A 19,490-nucleotide genomic window follows, 5' to 3' on the forward strand; every position below is an offset into this window, starting at 1 on the left:
CCCGGAGGAACTGCATTGCCACAAAGACACTTGTCATGGCTGCTCTGTTGACTTGAAAAGAGAAAAGAAAAACCCAGGAGACTGGTATTTTATGTTCACCTGGGAGTAAATACTCTTTTCTTTGCTGGTTTTGTTTTCCTTTGTGGGTTTTTTTGTTTTTAATTTTTAATTTTTGGCTATTTACCAATTTCAGCTGCTTTCCAAATCCGGATTCATGAGGATCCGCGGAAGATCTTATTCTTAAAATGCCTTCGTCACATTTTAAGGCACGGCTGTCAGACACCTAGGGGCTCCCGGGAGGGCTGAAGCGGGGGACGGGAAGCCCCAGCGCCGAAGAGGGGGTTGCAGAAAGTTCGTCTGACCGTCCGAAGGGCCTGGACTCACCTGTGTCTCAGCGCTGAGTCGGGGGATGGGGAGGCGCGGAGCCAGAGGTTGGAAGGAAATGTCTGGGAAGGTAGAAAAGGCAGTTTGAGAATTGATTGGCTCTAGTGTGCTGTCCGTGGGTGTCGGTATTTTCCCCCTCTTTTCTCCTCTTTCTTTTTCTTTCTCTCTTTCTTTCCTCCGCGCGCGTGTGTGTGAGTGTGCGAGTGTGCGCTACAGGAAGTGCTCCGCAGTGCTCCCGGGCCTTTGTTGAGAAGGGTCTCCTCGGAGTGAGTCACGCTCGCGCAGCGCGCAGCCCGCCGCCCGCAGCCCGCGGCCGGGCGCTCCCCTTCGGAGGCGATGCCCGGAGCGGCGCCCGCGAGCCACCCTCGGCGGAGCGCGGGGCCGGGGCTGCGCGGCCGGGGCTGCGCGGGCCGCTAGCGGGCAGGCGGCGCGGCGGAGCCCGGTCCCGCGGAGCCCCGCCGCGGCCCCCGCCGCCCCCGCCGGCCGCCCCCCGCCGTGCCCCGGGGCCGCGCTCGCCCCTGCAGCGCCCGCGCGGATGCGGCCGGCCCACGGAGGGGCATGCTTCCACGCACCAAGTACAACCGCTTCAGGAATGACTCGGTGACATCGGTCGACGACCTTCTGCACAACCTGTCGGTGAGCGGCGGCGGCAAGGTCTCGGCGGCGCGCGCGGCCCCGGCGGCGGCCCCCTACCTGGTGTCCGGAGACGATGGGCCGGGCAGCCTGGGCCACCTGCTCCACAAGGTGTCCCACCTGAAACTCTCCAGCTCGGGCCTCCGCGGGCGCTCGGCGGCCAGGGCGCGGGCGGGCGCGCGGCTCTCGGGCAGCTGCAGCGCGCCCAGCCTGGCCGCCCCGGACGGCCCCGGCGCCCCGGCCATGCGCGCCGCCAGGAAGGGCCGGCCCGGCGACCCGCCGCCGCCGCGCGCCCCGCACGCCAGCGACCAGGTGCTGGGGGCCGGAGTCACCTACGTCGTCAAGGTGGGTGCGGGCGCGGGCGCGGGCGCGGGAGGGGCGCGGGCCGGGAGGGGCGCGGGCCGGGAGGGGCGCCGCGGAGGCCGGGGGCGCACGGCGGGGAGGCTGACGCCCGGGGGCCCGCGCTCCGGCCTGGCCTGCCTTCTGGGCTGCTCCGCTCCGGCCGCGCGCGGGGCCGGGGCCGGGGGTGGGGTGGGGGCGGGGGGTCCCTCTGGGCACCGGCCCCTGTCCCCGGGAAGTGGGCATCAGGCCGATGCCGGGAACACGCTGGGGAGAGCCGGACAGCCCTGCCCCGACAGATGCCGGCAGTGCCACTACTTCTGCCGTGTCTGCCCCAAGAGGCAGGGTGGGCGGTTTCGGTTCCGCAGCTCCCAGCAGGTGCAGGCCAAATGCTGGCTTGCTTTATGTAAGTGGGGGGGCACTTTCTTACCCAGCAAGGTTTTCGTGGGCGCCTGCCTTTCCTTCCATACCTAAGGCTTTGGGTTCAGGCAATCACAGCAGAATTGGGGACTGTTTTTCCCTGAGGCTGTAGCCTTCCATTTAAATGGGCTAAAAGGGGCTGAATATGGGCCCGGAGCTGCCGGCTGCAAAGCAGATTTTTTTTCCTCCAACACAAAGAATTATACAATCGTGCCCAATAGGGTCCATACGATTCCTCCCTTATACAAATATTTTGTGGTGTTTCAAGAGCCAGGACCCAGCACCCATCCACCGGCCTTCCACATGCTCCTGTCCTGCCTGTTGGACAGAGGTGGGCTGTCGCTGCGCCTTGCTGCCGGGCAGATGTCCGCCTGACAGGGGGAAGGGGTGGAAGCTGCATGATTTGTCAGGTCTCTCCAAGGCATGGCTATTTGTTTAAAAAGAAATGAGACACACACATACACACACACGCACAATCTCCACGATGTTGTTCAAACACTCCGAGAAGCCTGCAGGACGTCTAGCCTCCACATATCGGCTACAGACTCAGGTTAGAAATTCAGCAGACACATCCCCAGGTAAAATGTTGTATCTTGGCAGTTTGGGCACCAAAATATTCAAGGAAGCACTTAACTGTGGATTATCTTGAACTGTCTAAACACTCCTGACAAAGGGATGTGATCCTTCGTGTTAAAAATGGGGCCTCTCATCCTTCGGAGGTTGTTTTCTCATGGGTTCTTCATCTCACCTTCTGAAAATGGATTAATTTATTTTACAGAAGGGATGCAGCTCAGCATAAAATATGCACGTCTGCCTGAGTTTATTATAGAAGAAAGTGAATATTCTTCCTGTAGTCTGTCTTTACATTATATAACCAGGAGCCAAACCAGAAAGAATTAAAAAAAAAAAAAACAAAAAACCACAAAACCAAACCAAACCAAAAAAACCTTGACAACTTTGAGGTGAAACTGTGACACTGGAGTGTATTACTTATAGTGTGCTAATATAATTGCTATCTCAAAAAAAAAAAAAAAAAAAACCCACCAGAAAAAGAGCCTACGTTTAAAATAGACTTTGGCAAAGCTCTCTATGCCTGTCATGTTGAGCATAGGAGGTAGTTTTCAAATGGAGGGAGAATTCTCAAACTTATGCCTTTAAAGTTTTTCTTAAAAAAAAAAAAATCATTCCCTTGGCTTAGAGCTTTGCTCTTGCTTTCTGAAGAAGGCAGACATGCAGTTCGAAAGGTCAGTTGTGATTGAATTCGGACGAGCATAGCCAAGCAGGCCAGCGCTGTGGGCCATCCCGCCGATGTGAGGTTCTGAACCGCAGGAGCAGCAGAGCTCAGCCGGGTGGAAGCTGGGGGTCCCCGAGCCTCTGGGTTTGGGGGCCACTTAACTGGGTCTCAGATGAATGGTGGCAGCACGTTAGGGGCACATAGCAAGCCTGGCTAGTGCTGGGTGCCGTGGCCTGGTTCACGCTCAGTCATGTGAACACAAGCTCAGGTGTCCCTGGAGAAGTTTGGAAGCACACAACCAGGGGAGATCAGATGCTATAGACCGTGTCTTGTGCCCACGCTCCATTCACGTCATCACGTGGCCCTCTGTTGGTGCACATTTCCCCGTGGCCCGTGTGGAGTTGAACATCACAGGCTCATTTTCTTGAAAAATCACATCTAAAACAAAAACAAGGAAAAACCAAACAAAACCAAAAAACAAACCCTCTTGCACTGATCTGAGAATAGTTTTATCAGTATCTTGGTTTTAAAGGTCTCTGGTAGAGAGAAAGAGAGAGAGAGAGGATATGTTGATTACATGACTGTACATCAGTTGTCAATCTACAGGCTCAGGGTTGGGGGAAGAACTCATTATTCTCTTGGATTTAAATTTATTTGTAAGTTGAGGAACCTCCACCTCCCACCCCAATGTTTTCCTATTTCCTGGAAACTTCATATGCTCTATGATTATCGGTTATCCCCCTCGTAGCAGTACCTGCTAGGGCACTATACAAGATTTGTTATTCAAAAATATTTCAATGCCATCTGCTTACATGGGAGTGGAAACTGTGAAGTGCAGGAGTCTGGTGAGGTTTGCTCACCTAGGAGACCTCAGACTCTGCGAACAGCAGGTTGTAATCCTAATTAATGAAGGATATGAAATTTGAAGACGGAGAAGGCTCCTGAGCAACAGGAGGATTCAGAGCTCAGTGTGTCTAATTTGTCCTGGGTGCTGTCAGCGAGGCTGCTGCTGCCACAGCACCAGAGTTTGGGGCTCCCCCCACGCGGCTTCCAGGTCTGCAATGGTCTGGATGTCCAGACCCTCCAAGGGTCGCAGGGTTCTTATCTCTCTGAGTCAAAGAGTGAATCCCGCAGACACCAAAGGGTGAAGTGAACGTTTAAGTGCAGGTGAGAACAGAAAGGAGCGAAAGTGAGCGGAGTCCCGAATGGGTGGCCCCAGAGGGCTTTTAGGGACAGTCTTTTATAGAACACTGACCAAGGAACTTAAATCTTCTTGAGGTCACTACTGATTACTTCTCTGTTGGAGTTTGGGTAGGTGCAGTGGTCAGTTTGTAGTTTTCATGAGAATAACTCGTCTATGACGTTTAGGACAAAGGAGGGGGTCTCCTTATGTTCCTTCGGCTCTGGTTTTGCACGCACCTCTGCATTTCTCCACATCGGGGATCTCTCAGAGCCCGGTCCCGAGCCCCCTACCCAGCCCCGCCTGCCCCTTACTCATGGGGCCTGCCTGACCGCAGAGAATGATGAATATTCTCATGATGATTCCATCTCAAAACCACATTTGGACATGGAAGGCCCATCGAAATTGTATTGATTATGCAGCTGCCCACCTTGAAATTCTCTTCCTGAAAGTCCAAGCCGGCTGCACCCGAGTGCCCGTGGAGGCCGCCACCAGTCCTCAGTGGGGCCTGAGCGCCATGTGGGGGTGCTCCATGCACAGGCCTGCAGAGGGGGTGGCTTGGGAAGGAGAGACAGGTATGGATGGGTCGGGGGTCTGTTCATAGGAGAGCCGCTGGCCGAGGTAGGAGAGCCGTCTGCAGACCGGCAGGCCCTTGAAATTTCAGCCCTGACCACCCGCCCCCCCAGGCCACACCATAGGTGGAGATAATGGGTGCCGCTGGCCCCCCGGGTCCCCAGAAGAAGGGCTCTTCCTTATAGTATGTGACACCGGCAAAGAGGTGACCACATTTAGGATCCGCCCCCAGGGCCCATGGCAAGAACAAGGAGCCTAGCCGAGCTGGGAGCAGCGCCCTCAGATGCTCACTGCTCACCCTCATGCTCACTGCTCACCCTCTGCGCACAGATTGCCGGCTGCTCTTGCCCACAGGCTGGGGGCTCTAACTGTCGGAGAGCTACAGACTTTTCACCTCAGATGCCGACTGTTCTTTTGGAACGAGGCCTTGTGTTTACAAGAATTCTTTTTAAGACTATTTTGTTCCTCCCATTTGTGAATCTGGTGATATTTAGGGTGGTATAAATTATTCGCTTTATTTATAAATGTTCTATTGTTCCTGATAGATGGTCTTTATACACTGCACTTACTGTAACACTTATTCAAAATTGGTATTTTTTTCCACTTGCCTCAGTGTCTGTAAACATACCCTAAATCTTCTGTATCTTAGCACTGTGCTCCTGTGATACCGTGAGCAAAGGTCATCGCAAACTTATCTCAAGTATAGCCAGGATACATTATCATGGTGGGATTTTCTTTTTTAAAGATTTTATTTATTTGTTCATGAGGGACACAGAGAGAGGCAGAGGCACAGGCAGTGGGAGAAGCAGGCTCCCTGTGGGGAGCCCGATGTGGGACTTGATCCCAGGACCCCCCAGATCATGCCCTGAGCTAAAGGCAGATGCTCAACTGCTGAGCCACCCAGGCGTCCCATCATGGTGGGATTGATTGAATTTTGTTTTAGTTCTAGATGAACAAAATTCTGCTTTGATGTGAAGTAGAACTTTGAAAGTTGGTTTTTCAAAAATAATCATTGAAAAAATCTCATCATAGGGGTGGCTTACGTGTAAATATTATCCAAATGGTTTGGAAAACAGTTTAAGAAATTCTTTTGAGATTAATGGGCAAAATTATTAGTTTAATCTGGGAAATGTATCATCTCTCTTTTTATGTGACACAGAATAGCAAATGTGTTAAATGTGTGTATACCAGATAGCACACTCACCACACACACATGCACACACGTACATATACAGCACACATAGTGATCCATATGCACATGCACACACGTATGCACACATCGCACCGGTAGATGTGTGATAACTTTGCGCAGAGATGACTTTTCTTTCTTATTAGAAAATACTAGATGTCATATTTCCAGAAATACCTGATTATCTCATTCATTTTTTCATATTTGTGTTTGAGAGAAAATAATTCTGTGAAAGATAAGCAATTGATCACACTTTAATCTTATAAAGCACAGACTTCTTTCTTCTCTACTTCCCCACTGTGTTTTATCATTGAGTTTATGTCTTATTGATGAGGAATGCATGAAAAATGTTATTTAAACAAAGTCCCATAACAGAGAATGTGGGCGGACAGTGAACGTGCAAACCCACGTAAGAGGCTCGCTTTCCAGCCAATAGGCTCATCTCGAAGGGTGTGCTTGGATGTGGTGACTTGGTGCAGAGAAGCGGCCCAGCAAGGTGGCCTGGCTGGGTCCCCAACACCAGACGCCAACCATCCTCAGTCCCCTTGGAGTGCAGGGCTCCAGAGGTCAGCCTCTCTGGACCTTCCCATGCCTGTGTGGGAAGCAGAGGGTGTGTTGTGCCCTGTGGAGGCCTGGCAGGTGGCAGTAGCTGCTCCTGCCCTCACACCTCCGCGGAATGCGGGCCATGCTGCTCTGGGTCAGGTGTCTGCAGGCTGGTTGCGGCCAGGGTGTTTGGTGGATTCAGAGGAAGTATGGTGAGGGCCCAGCATTTTAAATGAAAATCGTCAAGGACCAATGAAGTCAAATAGAATTATTGAATTTAGAACTGAGATGGTTTCAGATGACCCGGAAAGAAATGGCCAGTCGTGCGTATTTCCTGAGTAAAGAACAGAAATAAAAATTTGGATTTCAGCATAAAAAAGTAATTTAACGTCTGCGGTGGATAAGAAATGTCTTTAAGGTGGGGGCACCGAGCACGAGGATGGCCCTCTGCATGGATGGCGTGCTGCCCATGGTGGGTGTAAATGCTCAACAGGCCTCACATGTAGCTCGGGTCCCAAAATGCACGGGTACCGATGTTGAGTGGGGGTCAGATCCCCCAGAGCATTCTGTGCCTAGTGGTTTCACCTGCCCCCATCCACCGCCCTGGGGCTGGGACAGCGGAGTTTGGATGTGCTGGCTGCACCTCCCAGCCCAAGGACTGATACAACCCACGCGAAGAAGTATTTCTTATAACCCTAGTTTTTTTTAAAAAAAGGTTCTGAAATGGTTGTTGAATTTTTTCAAGGGTTTTTTCAGCATCTAGTGAGAGAAATTGGTATTTTCCACCTTTTTCTGTTAATGCGAGGAATCATTTATCTTTGTAACACACGTGTCTTGTCTTCTTGCGTGGACGCTCCCTGCTGCTGGCCTTTGCGGATGGCAGCCTGTCTGGCTCCTCGTCAGGAGACACAGATGCCCATGGTCTGGCCCCTTCTCTTGTCACCCCCCACCCCAGGGTACCAGACCTAAAGCCACAGGAAACACCTTGTTCCCCCCGAAACAGCCGCATCTCTGGCCTTGGCTCGCATTCTCCCCACCTGCGCCCCAGGCTCTATGCTTTTGGTTGCCTTCTTGTTCATCACTTCCATCCCTAGCAGGTGCCTCCTGCTGCCCCCCACCCCCAGAACCCAAGACAAATGAGATGGCCCTGCTCCCTAGGAAGTCAGCCACCCCTTGGTGGGGGTTTCTGTGTGCACTAAGTCCTGGAGCTGTGGGGAAGGTGGTTGCCCTGTGCTTCCCAAGACCCCCCTGGGAGCACAGCCTCAGGGGCGGAGGGTGGGGTGGGGGGTGAGGCATCTGAGGGGCACCGGGGAACATGACAGAGCTAAAGGGACTGGTCAAGGGGGTGACCTGGGGCCCCCTTACATGTACTCGGCTGTTAAGAATGTAATTCCAGAGAGGCACATTTTGGACTCTCTTTTATTAAAAAAAAATTGCTGGATAATTATTCTTTCTGTGAACAGGCGTGTGTGCCTGGCCCACCCAGAGTCCTCACAGGCTGTTCTGTAGATGGAAAGCATGATTAGCAGACCCACGAGTTCTCTTTAAAGCTAATTACGGGAGGGTTTCGGCAAGAGAATTGGCTTTAATGAGAGCCGTAAGTGGTCATTATGAAGTTAAATATTGTGTAGCCAGATTTCACCAGGACACTTCCACACGGAAAGCTGAACTCACGAACATTTCCCCTTGCCCCTGGCTCCAAGTAAAGCCTCAGATTTATGAAAAAGAGAGAGTGGGGGGGGGATAGTGGACTCAGGAAGTGTTTTGAGGGCTCCCTCAGTCCCCCTTGGAGGGGATCATAGGTTGTGAAGGAGGTTCAAAACAGGTTCTGTTTTCCCAAAAGGAGTGCACGATCCTATTGAGCAGAAGATGCTCCATTTGAAGCAAATACACAGTTTGATGTTCAGAAAGGTTCCGGCGGCGTTGGGAGGGTGAAGTGGGCCTGGAGCATGCGGCGAGGCCTCACAGAGGCCAGGGGGTGTCCAGGTCCTGGAAGGCTGTCCCCATCCCTGTGGGCAGGAGGTGGCTGACGATGCTCCAGGCAGGAGGGTCAAGACAGGAAACCCACTGGAGGTGGGAGTGGGTTGGACGTCTGCCTGGGGGTGAGGGCAATGGGCTACCTGGACCAGCCCAGGTCAGAGGGATGTGAGATGTCAGCCGCCATGTGTCAGTGGCTCAGGCTGCAGCCCTTCCTTGTTGGGATGCTCCCCACGTACTGGAGGGGCCGGTGTGGGGTGCTGTCCCCTGGTGGACTTTGCAGGCGGATCTCCCTCCCTACCAGGCGAGGTCTGCTAGGGTATGAGTCCCCTCCTCCTTTTCTCTGAGCTCTGAGACAGAGTCGCCTGACCTCAATATTTCTCGGCTTCTCTGATCTGCTCACACCCCAGTCTGGAGACTCCACTCCCTCTTCTTCCCACAGGAGGAACTCGGTGCAATTGCAGTGTGGCCTTGGGTTGGCGTATATCCTATTTTTAGAGTTTTGTCCCATCCTGAGGGTGATCTGGGCCTTAGTTCATAAGCCCACATGACTGAGGGTGAGCTCATGTTTGCCTGAGATACAGGGAAGTGGGATAGGGCGTCCCTGCGGCTGGTTCCTGGTGATCTTCAGGCTGCACTATGAATGATTTTTAGAGTTACACTTCTGTTGTTAAAAGGCTCCATGCAGACTGGCCTCTGCCACCCACGCTCCACCCCACCACCTGCTACGGGCCACTGGACTCTTGTGGGCCTCCAGCCTCGGCCTCCGCCACCAGGGCTCAGAACTGCAAGTGAGAAGCTAGTGGAATCGGCCCTGGGGATTATGCCCCTGTCGGGCAAAGCGAATGTCCCGTAACAGACGGGGGATGGGGTGGAGTGGGTGTGAATTCTGGTGCATCCCCCTGCCTCAACCCGTGCAGCAACATGCGGCCACTTAAAGCAGAGAAGAAGAGTCCTGCTGAGATGGACAGAAAGAGATGTTCATGAGGTACAGTCAGTCGGGGAGAGGGCGGGATGCAGCGCTGGGTGTCCTAGATGCCCATTCTTGTGACAGAGACCAGCGCAGATGTACCTGCAGGCACCAGGGCCCAAGCCACTGACAGGCTCCTTGCCAAAGATCAGCAAGGGCACAGGGACCCAGCAGCACCCACCAGCAGGAGCCCAGGTTGCGCACAAAGTGCTCCTCGAAGCCACAGCAGAATAAGCGACTGGATCAAGTGCCCGTGGAACAGTCAATGAGATAGACCGTATCTGGGACCGTGGAAGGCATCCAAGCAAACCTGAAATGATCGAAATCCAGAATGGATTTAAATCAGAAATTCATGAAGAAAGGCAACAGGAGAGTCTCCAAACACTTGGAAATTAGGCAGCATGCCTATAAATAACAAAGGACAAAGGAGACATTTCAGAGGAAATTTAAAAATACACAGAACTGAATGAAAATGAAGGCACCACGTATCAAAGTATGTGGGACGCGCTAGAGCAGAGCGGGGGGTGCGGGCGCTTACGGCACCAGATGCCTGTAGTGGAAAAGAGGACGTTTCTCCCACCAAGAACCTAAGTGTGTCTCTCAAGACGCGACAAAACGAGAACAAAATACATAGAAAGAAGGCAGCGGGAAGGAGATCGCAAAGGTAAAGGCAGAAATCAATGAAATGAAAAACAGAAAATCAATAGGAAAAAAAAATCAATGACATGGATAAATGCAGCAGGACGGACAGGGATGAAAAGGGAGAAGACAGAGATCAGCGCCGGCAGGAGTGGGACGAGGGCTTGTCCCGCAGGTCCCCCACGGCTCCCGGCCCCGAGCTCAGCCTCTCCAGCCCAGGCGCAGCCCACGGAATGCTTCCTCAGGGCGAGGAGAGCGGGGCCGGGTCCGAGCAAAGGGCCTGTGGTGCAGGGTGTGCTCCAGCACAGCAGAAGCCCGAGGCTGAGAGCAGGGCCCAGATCAGCTTAGTTTGGGGGGAAGGATGGATGAAGAAAACCAATGCTCAAGGGGAGAGATGGCATTTTCTAAGACCAAGCAGCTAGTTCCGGGTCAGAGTAGGGACCACGGTGGTAAATGGGGACACGCGTGAATAGAAAGAGCCAGTGCGCTTTGCGTCCTTCCCACATCAGCTGTGACGTGGCTTTAGCGGCGACAACGGCGTGTGTTTCTGGAGTATTTCTCGCCTCTCCTCCTCTGACTTTGAAGAGCAGATGCGGCCTATTGCACTGCTGTGATTTTCAGATGAAACAGAGCACAGTGGCTTCCTTTTAACTGATCCCTGGTCATACTTCCTCCCTGTGACTCAGCGTCCTCGCCGTCCGTGAGGCGGATGACACATGCCACCAGCCAGCACTCACAAAGGCTTCTTGGCTCCTTTGATGAAAGCCTAGATGGCACTTGTGTTAATATTATTTTCTCCGCGAGATGAAAGACGGAGAGAGGAGGAAGCTGGGACGCAGGGTTTGCTGAGCCTGCAGGGCCGGCTTCCTCCCGGGGCCGGGAGCGGGAAGAGACCCGACAAAGGAGACGGGAAAGCCGAAAAGCAGGTCGTCATCTGTTTCAGCGGCCAACCCACTTGTCCCCCCCGCCCCCCCCCCCCGCCCCCTTGGCCCCAGCCCGTGGGGGGCGCCACAGCTCCAGCAGGTGCCCAGGGCCACCAGCCACAAGGACAGCTTCACTTTGCTCTTCACCTTCTGCTTCCCTGAGGCACCTCTGAGCCTCGGGTCACTCGTCGGACGTGGGGTCAGCTGGGAGCGGGCCTGGCGGGGGCCGTGACTGTTGGCGGCTGGGGCCGCCCGTGGCTCTGGTCCTTGAGCCCCGCAGAGCTGCGCTGGGGAGTGAGGGCCGGCCGCGGCCTCCTGTGTGGGAGAGGTCGGTCCTCTGAGCAGACTGGCCGCAGCCCTGCTCAGCCTGCCTCCTGGCCGGGGACCTGCCCTCGGGGCAGGGGTACAGACAGCAAGGTGGGGAACGGCTGAGGGACCAGCGGCCTTCCTGGCCCCCGCTCGGGCTCCCAGCTGTAGGGGACCACTGGCGCCAGCTTGTCTTGGAGGGAACTGAATGACTCGGCACAACCCGCCGCTGGTGGGAAGCCTTTGGGAGGAAGCAGCCCGCGTGGGGGCCGCAGACGTGGTCAGGGTGGGTGGGTCTGTGCGGCCGCAGCTGGTGGCGTCAGGTCCAAGGTGACCGGCGTTGGTTAAGAGCTTGCCAGCTGCCCTATAAGCCAGTGAACAGAGCCGCACTGTCACAGGGCTTCAGGCAGCATTTATCATGATGCCGAGTTGTTCTGGCAGGTGGATTATGAACGATTTTAATTTTTTGATGCTGTTAGTATTTTCCAAAGTTTTGTACAATGAACACATGTGATGTATCAGAAGAAGGTGAGCATTAATGATAAAATAATTTCAGGGGCTCTCTTAATAGCAATGATCTTTTGTTTTTAAAAAAAGATTTTATTTATTTATTCCTGAGAGACACAGAGATAGAGGCAGAGACACAGGCAGAGGGAGAAGCAGGCTCCATGCTGGGAGCCTGATGTGGGACTCGATCCCAGGACCCCGGGATCACCCCCTGAGCCAAAGGCAGGTGCTCCACCTTGAAGTCACCCAGGTGCCCCTCAGTGATCTTTTTAAAAAAAATGTTTTTATTCAGTTTGTAGTAAACCATGCAACCTTAAATGTTCAGCTCGGTGAGCACATGTATGCGAAGATGATGCCCACTTAGGCACCTGACCAAGATCTAAAGCATATTCCCAGGCCCTGCTGGGCTCCCTCGTCCCCCAGCCATCAGCAGGGTCTCCAGTATTCTGACTTCTGCCACCACTGATTACGTTGAATGAAAAAATACGTAACAATATTGGCCAAATTGGTGTTGTTAGGTGTGGCCGATCCTTTAGCGTGAATAGTAATTTTTTTAAAAATTAAGGCTATTTTTACGGACATTTTATAAGTATATACCTTTAATGATCTATGATCCTATATAAAGTAGATTAGGAAAATTAATGAGATCTAGAGTTAGCCTTTTCTCAAATATATATATAAACAGTAATAGCAAGTAAGTGTCCTAGACCAAGTCACTTTGGAACCTCTAATTATTCCAGAGCAATACTAGGCTGAATTTGGCTTGAACCTAAACTTGCCACATTCTGTAGGTTGATGACATTTGAGCTCTGATGGGGTGGGTAGTAGCACCTGCTCAGGTGCCCTGGTCCCCACTGGGGATTTGGAAGAGATGAAGTTCACAACCCGCACCGGGCTTGGGTCCTCACAGGTTGCTGGGTGATGTCATAGATGAGACTGGGGCAGGGGCTTGTTTATACTGATTTTTACACCCCCCAGCTTCTGCGCTGATTTCTCAGAGAACAATTCCCCACATGTGGCCCCCTCCCCGATAGACTCTGAAACCATTCAACTCACTAGAGGGCAGCTTCACGAACAACAAAATCCCAGTGTGGGTGTCACTGACTTTCACTGTAAATCCAGGTGTCCATGCACAACAGGATGCCTGTGGATACTTTTAGTTAACAAGGCTTAGTTTCCTTTTATGCGAGCAATACTAATTGCAGAAAAAAATCGAAAATAGAGAAAAGTGAAAGAAAAAATTAAAATCAACTGTAGGGACGCTTGGGTGGCTCAGCGGTTGAGCATCTGCCTTCAGCTCAGGTCATGATCCTGGGGTCCTGGGATCAAGTCCCACATTGGGCTCCCTGCAGGGAGCCTGCTTTTCCCTCTACCTGTGTCTCTGACTCTATGTCTCTCATGAATAAATAAAAATAAAATATTAAAAAAAATCACTGTAATCACAGTCTTCCATGATGTCCTCTATTCAAATTTCCATGACTTTTTTCATCCTTTATTTTCATTTATGCAAAATTGAGAATCAGGCTTAGTGATTTCTCCAGATCATTAAATATTATTGGAAGGCATGGTTTTTAATAGTTGTGTAATATCCTACCCCATTAATGTATTTTACCTTACTTCAACATTGTCCCATTTTTGAATATATAGGCTGTTTCTATTTATCATGATCAAAATTGAATATTCGGTCATTCATTCATTTATTCAACAAATTGCACCAAGCTTATATTATGTGTCAGTCCCCGTATAGGTGCTGACAACATAATTGGGAATAAAAAAAAGAGATGTGGTCTTTGCTGTCCTGGCACCTGCGTTCTGGCGAAGATGTCAGAGACTAACCATATAAACAAACAAACAAATCAAATACAGGCTTAATTAAATCATGAACCAAATAATTTTAAAAATACATCAAAAATACTATTTTTGGCCCAAAATAGCCAAACCCATCTTGATGAAGAAGAACAAAGTTAGAGGACTCACATTTTCTGATCTAAAGGAATATATTACTGGCCTAAGTATCAACACTTAGATCAATGGAACGGAATTAGGAGACCAGAAGTAAGCCTTTACATTTATGTTGATTTTTGTGCCAAGGCCATTCAACAGAGCATTGTCTTTTCAGTAGATGGTGTGGGACACCTGGGTGTCCACACGGGAAAGAATGAGGTTGGAGCCTTTCTCACATCATTTTACAAAAATGAACTCCAAATGGATCAAAGGCGTAAATGTAAGAGCTAAAACCATAAAACCCATAGAAAACACACAAGGGTAAATATTCATGACCTTAGATTAGGCTATGGTTCCTTAAATATGACCCCAAAAGCACAGGCAACAGCAAGAAAAATAGATAAATTGAATGTTATCAAGATGAAAAACTTTTTTGCTTCAAAGGACATCATGAAGAAAGAAAGACAACCACAGAATGGGAGAAAATATTTGCAAGTCGTGTGTCCGATGAGGGACTGGCATCCAGAATATATAAAGAACTACTTCACTTCAATAATAACAATAAAAATAACCCAATTCAAAAATAAGCAAAGTAATTGAATAGACATCTCTCTGAAAAAGACATACAGATGGCCCATAAACATGTGAAAAGATGCTCTGCGTCATCAGGGAATTGCAAATCGAAACCACCATGAGATCCCTCCTCACGCCCACTAGGTCAGCTAAAATTAAGAAGACGGGTGATAACAAGGGTGTCAGGAATTGGAACTCCTACATGGGTGACAGGGATGTAGAGCACTGCAGCTGCTTTGGAAAACCTGCGGTTCCTGCAAAGTATAAACAGAGTTACCACGTGACCCACGATTCCACCCGCAGGGCTATGCCCATGAGCACTGAGAACCTATGTTCACACAAAGGCTCCTCTGTGGGTGTTCACAGCAGAAGTCTTCGTCATCCCTGGATGTGGAAACAACTCAGGTGTCCACCAGCTGTGAACGGAGAAGCAGAATGTGGTGGGTCCATACAATGGATTAGTATTCAGCTATAAAAAGACGTGAAATGATGACACCTGCTACAGCATTGATGGGCCGTGAAAACATTGTGGCTGGTGAGGAAGCCAGACACATACTGTGTGATTCCACTTATAGGGAAAGTCCAGAACCGTCACCTGCAGAGACAGGACGCAGATTAGGGGTTGCCAGGAGCTAGGGGTGGGGAGTGACTGCTGATGAGTCCCCATCCGGGCTTCTTATGACAATGTTCTGGAATTAAACAGTCGTGGTGGTTGGACCACGACTGTTATGAATATCCTGAAAATGACAGGGATTCAACACTTCAAAAGGGTGAATTCTGATGGCATGTGAATTATATTCAATAAAACGTAATCACAAAAAAAAAATGCAGTCATGCTAAATAAAATGAGTCTAAGTGACTTCTTGGAGGATCTGAGGTCCCAATGTAAATGGCGTTCATCTAGATGAGGATGGATGAAGGTGCTCTGGATACAGGGGTGCAGTGAGTAGGTTCTCAGGAGGGCGAAGGGGCAGCACCTGTTCTGACTGCACCCTTCCACATTGCCCTGGATGAGACGAAAGAGACGGGGTATTGAATGGTCAATAAAATAAAATCTCTGTCAATAAAATTTCCGAAGTGGCAAAGTTCATTGTAAAAATTATGATATTCGGATAAATAACAAAGTGAAAAATAAATCACCTATCATGGCATCCTGCAGAGTTGGCAAAGAGGCAGGAGAAAGATGCTCCTTTCTTTGAGCGGGTGTGTCTGTTGGTGCAAGTTTTACGAAAAGCCAGTTGCAAATGCTTATTGCTGGCACGTGCTGTGGATGAATAGTGGATGTTGGGAGTCTGGGGTCTATCACCAGAGCCGATGATCTGTAGCGTAACGCTGCTGGCTTAAACTAACCACGCCGTCTTGTGTATTTCTCAGAGTCAAGTCAACCCATTCTACAGATGAAGAAATAGGGACTCAGAAATATCTGAAGGCTCGCACAGTGGTCACCATGAAGTGGGTGTGTAACCTAGGGCTGTATGCGTCCAGAGTCCACTCATGCCTGACTGCCACGCAAAATACACAAATAAGTGCACGTTTTTCAGGGCTTGGTCATGTGCCAGAACAGCAACTGTTGTCTCGTTCTTTTCACGGAACAGGAGACAGAGGAGTGAAGTTGGAGGCCAGGGGTTTTTCTTGTTCACTTTTGTGTCCAGTGCAGGGCACGTGAAAACACTGAGTGAGTGTTGAATTGTGTAATGATGGTATACTTGACTTCAGAGGGCACATGCCAGTTAACATTCAGATTTAGAGACTAGGTGGTGAACTCACAGAATTTATGTTCATCTTAAAATTATAAAAAATCATTGGGAAACTCTAAGCAGGTGATTCAATCAAGAAAATTGAATCAACTGTTGATCTTTTTGGGGATGCACCCGTAGCCCCAACTGAATTACCTGCAGTGATGTCCAGGATGCCGCCCTAGGTGGGGAAAGATATGCACCCCTGTAAACTGAGAGGAGATATTGAATTTTAGAGCAGAGGTGTTATAGTCTACATGTTTTTCCTTGAAAAAAAATTTTTTAAACTTTTTTTGGAGGTGATTACAGACCTATTTGTTGTAAACATAGTATCTTTTTTTGCTCCTTTCTTCCTTCACTGGGATCAGCATCCTCCCTTTCTCTGTCACTGCTCCAAACCTGCAAATGCACACCCTGGTCAGTCACTCAAACTGATTCAGCTAGGCGGAGAGGCCTCCAGAGCAGTCAGGTGTCTGAATTCCAGAATAACTTCAGGGAAACACAGAGAACGTTCAAATACGTTACATATCACGAAGCAGCACAAATTGGCACTAATAAATGAAATAAAAAGTTAATAGAAAATTATGGCTCATGAGATTCCTGCATGATCAAATGAAGAGTTACAAGCCATCTACTTCTGAGCCCTGGGGGCAGGGGGTGTATGGGAAGCATCTCTACATTGGTTGGCCCCTGGTGAATGCATTCAACAAACATTCATTTTGTATCCATTACATGGAGGCATTAGGAAAGTGGACAGGGATAAAGACATGGCCCTGCAGAGTCCTCTGGATGACAATATGTAAGTGGGTGCTGGAGCCAGCAATTAGATTTGGGGACAATGGCCCAGGACACTCACTGGACATTTTGGAGGCGAGCCAGGTCTTAGGGAATTGACAAGGAGGAAGGGAGGACAATGGCAGAGTCTGTAAAGGTTTAAATGTTCTTGGTTTTGAGTCTTGGCAACGAGACTTCCTTACGTTGTCCGGACCAAGCACTGAGACATTGTCCAACAGAAGGAGGCTCCACGCACAGAGGTGCGGGCTCCGTGGACGCAGAACACAGAAAGTATGTTCGTGGGCTAAGGAACGCTGCTGCCTGAGGTTGGGATGGCTCTTCCTCGGTGTCTTATCTTTGATGGGGATCATTAGGGACTGATTGGTGAGGCTGGAAAAGGGGGAAGAGAGGAGGGGATGCAAGGAAGAGAGGAGGGGATGCAAGTTTGCAAGCAGGGGAAATCACTTATGTGGACACAGGCCGAGGGATGTACGAAATGCTTGGTGCGGTCGGAGCGTAGGTGGGGAGGTGGCGTGTGAAGCCCACACAGCAGGGGAACCACAGGCCGACTGTTTATTCATGTTTATTCGCCTGCGATCCCAAGGAGGATGCATCCTCAGTCAGTGCACAAGCTCTCTCACCGTGTCCGCGTCAGGCACGGGTGGGGGCTGGGTCCGCGCCCACTGGGGGAATGGCCGTCGGAGGGCCTTCTCTGCCAGCTGCGGGACAGCGGTGGTGTGCAGTTGCCGCCCTCCGGTCTTGGTTGCTGTGCCACCACCACCTCAAGTGGCTACATGGCAATTTGTTTATCCATCACAGATACCTGATTGTCCTTCCAGTTTTGGGGTTTCGTGAACACTGCTACCATGAGTATGTGCATTTCTTTGGTGGGCAGATGGATTTGTCCCTCTTGGAGTGGAGGTGCTGGGTCACAGGGAAGGCACGTGTTCGGCTTCTGGAGAAAACACGGCCCTGTTCCCCAATATTTTGCCTCCATCTTAGCTCTGGCCAGCATTCACCCTGCAACTGAAGACAGGAGTCGCCTTTCCTCTGAGTATCTGCCACTTGAAATTACCTTAAAATGTAACATACAACGTGAACCACTAGTATTTCTCTAACACAAACTCTGATGCCTGCAGTTAATCGGTGTTCTCCCCCAAAGGAGATGAGATGTCCTTCCATTCCCCACCATTGCCACCCTCCCTCCACCATGCTTGGTCCACTTTCCAGAATGACACGGGGCTTTAGCTTGAGATGACTGTCCTATGAGTACAAGTACAAGCCAAAGACCTACATAGACGTAACCATTTCATTGGCGATTGCTTCCCATTTCCTTGTCTTGGCTTTATTTCAATTCCTGCTTGAGTACAACCTCAACTAATTCCTTTAGAGAGAGTCCCTGTGTGGTAAACTGAGTCTGCATGTATCTGAGAGCATTCTCCACTTTTCCCTCACTCCTCCAGTAGAGTTAGCTGGGCCTTGAAGCCAAGTTCAGAAAATTATTCTCCCTCAGAATTTGGAAGCTAGGACTCTATTGTCTTTTTAAAGACGCCTCTTGGGCAGCCCCAGTGGCCCAGCGGTTTAGCACCACCTTCAGCCCAGGGTGTGATCCTGGAGACCCGGGATCGAGTCCCATGTCGGGCTCCCTGCATGGAGCCTGCTTCTCTCTCTGCCTCTGCCTCTGCCTCTCTCTCTGTGGCTGTCATAAATAAATAAAATATTTTTAAAAAATTAAAAAAAATAAAGATGCTTCTAATAGTCGCTGAGGGTAGAAATCATTGGGGTTAATGATTCATAAAGTCTCCCAACATTCTCCAGCCGGGAAAGTTTGGCAGCTCAGGAGCAGTTCCGGTTAATTGTCAGCTCCCAGAAGCTGCGTGGGACCTTGCCACTCCTAGATGGTAGATGGTCCAAAGGGCTCCTGCCAGAGCCCCAGGACTGTGACTCGCTGGCCTGGCTGGGGTCCCATCCCCATCCCCATCCCCAACCGTAGCGAGGCCAGGGGATGGAATTCAAAGATGCCCATCTGAGAGGTGTGGCTGGTTTCACTGAGCAAGGTGACGCCCCAGAGGGCCGAAGAGGGAGGTCTCAGATCCCTTGGAGTTAGAGTCTCCAGATGTCTGTGGCCACTTTGCAACCAAGTCTGCATCATAGCATAGAGGTCCATGTTTATAAGCATGATCTTTTTTTTTTCTTTTTTTTGGTGGAAAGTGTTTAAATGTAATTGTATGAGTAATAGATGGATAAGTTCTCATTATAAAAAGTTTAAACGATGAAGAAGCCTCAGAAGTAAGGCCTCCTTCCCAAGGCTCCTTGTGGAGCAACTGCTCCCTCTTCACCTGTTCTCATCTCTCCAGAGGTGGACCCAGTGAAGCAAGTCCTTCCTCTTGAATCTGGGCTGACTCTGTGACGTGCTTTAATCAGTACAATGTGGGTGAAGTGACAGCGTCTCCTGAAGACTCTGAGCTTAAATGATTTTAAAATGGCTGCATTCAGAATCATAGCTTGGGTGGGCCTGAGTATCTGGCCGTGCACGTATGGACAAACATTCGAGAAGGGAGTTCACATTGTCAGTCTGTGCAGGCAGTGAAGCAATGGATGTTTTGTAGGACAATTTCACGCACTCACACATGATTCAAGTTCTAC

General features: G+C 50.4%; 1 protein-coding gene across 1 annotated transcript in view; it reads left to right on the plus strand.

The window, feature by feature from the left end:
• Positions 1-927: 927 nt before the first annotated feature.
• SHC3 (SHC adaptor protein 3) overlaps positions 928-19,490 on the plus strand; it is a 108,734-nt gene continuing 90,171 nt past the window's right edge. Inside the window, exon 1 of the mRNA XM_038527325.1 lies at positions 928-1,362. Coding sequence (XP_038383253.1) covers positions 943-1,362 — 420 coding nt within the window. The 5' untranslated portion in view covers positions 928-942. The remainder of the gene's footprint in view (positions 1,363-19,490) is intronic.

Source organism: Canis lupus, chromosome 1 (genome assembly GCF_011100685.1).
Source record: "Canis lupus familiaris isolate Mischka breed German Shepherd chromosome 1, alternate assembly UU_Cfam_GSD_1.0, whole genome shotgun sequence".
Lineage (NCBI taxonomy): Eukaryota > Metazoa > Chordata > Mammalia > Carnivora > Canidae > Canis > Canis lupus.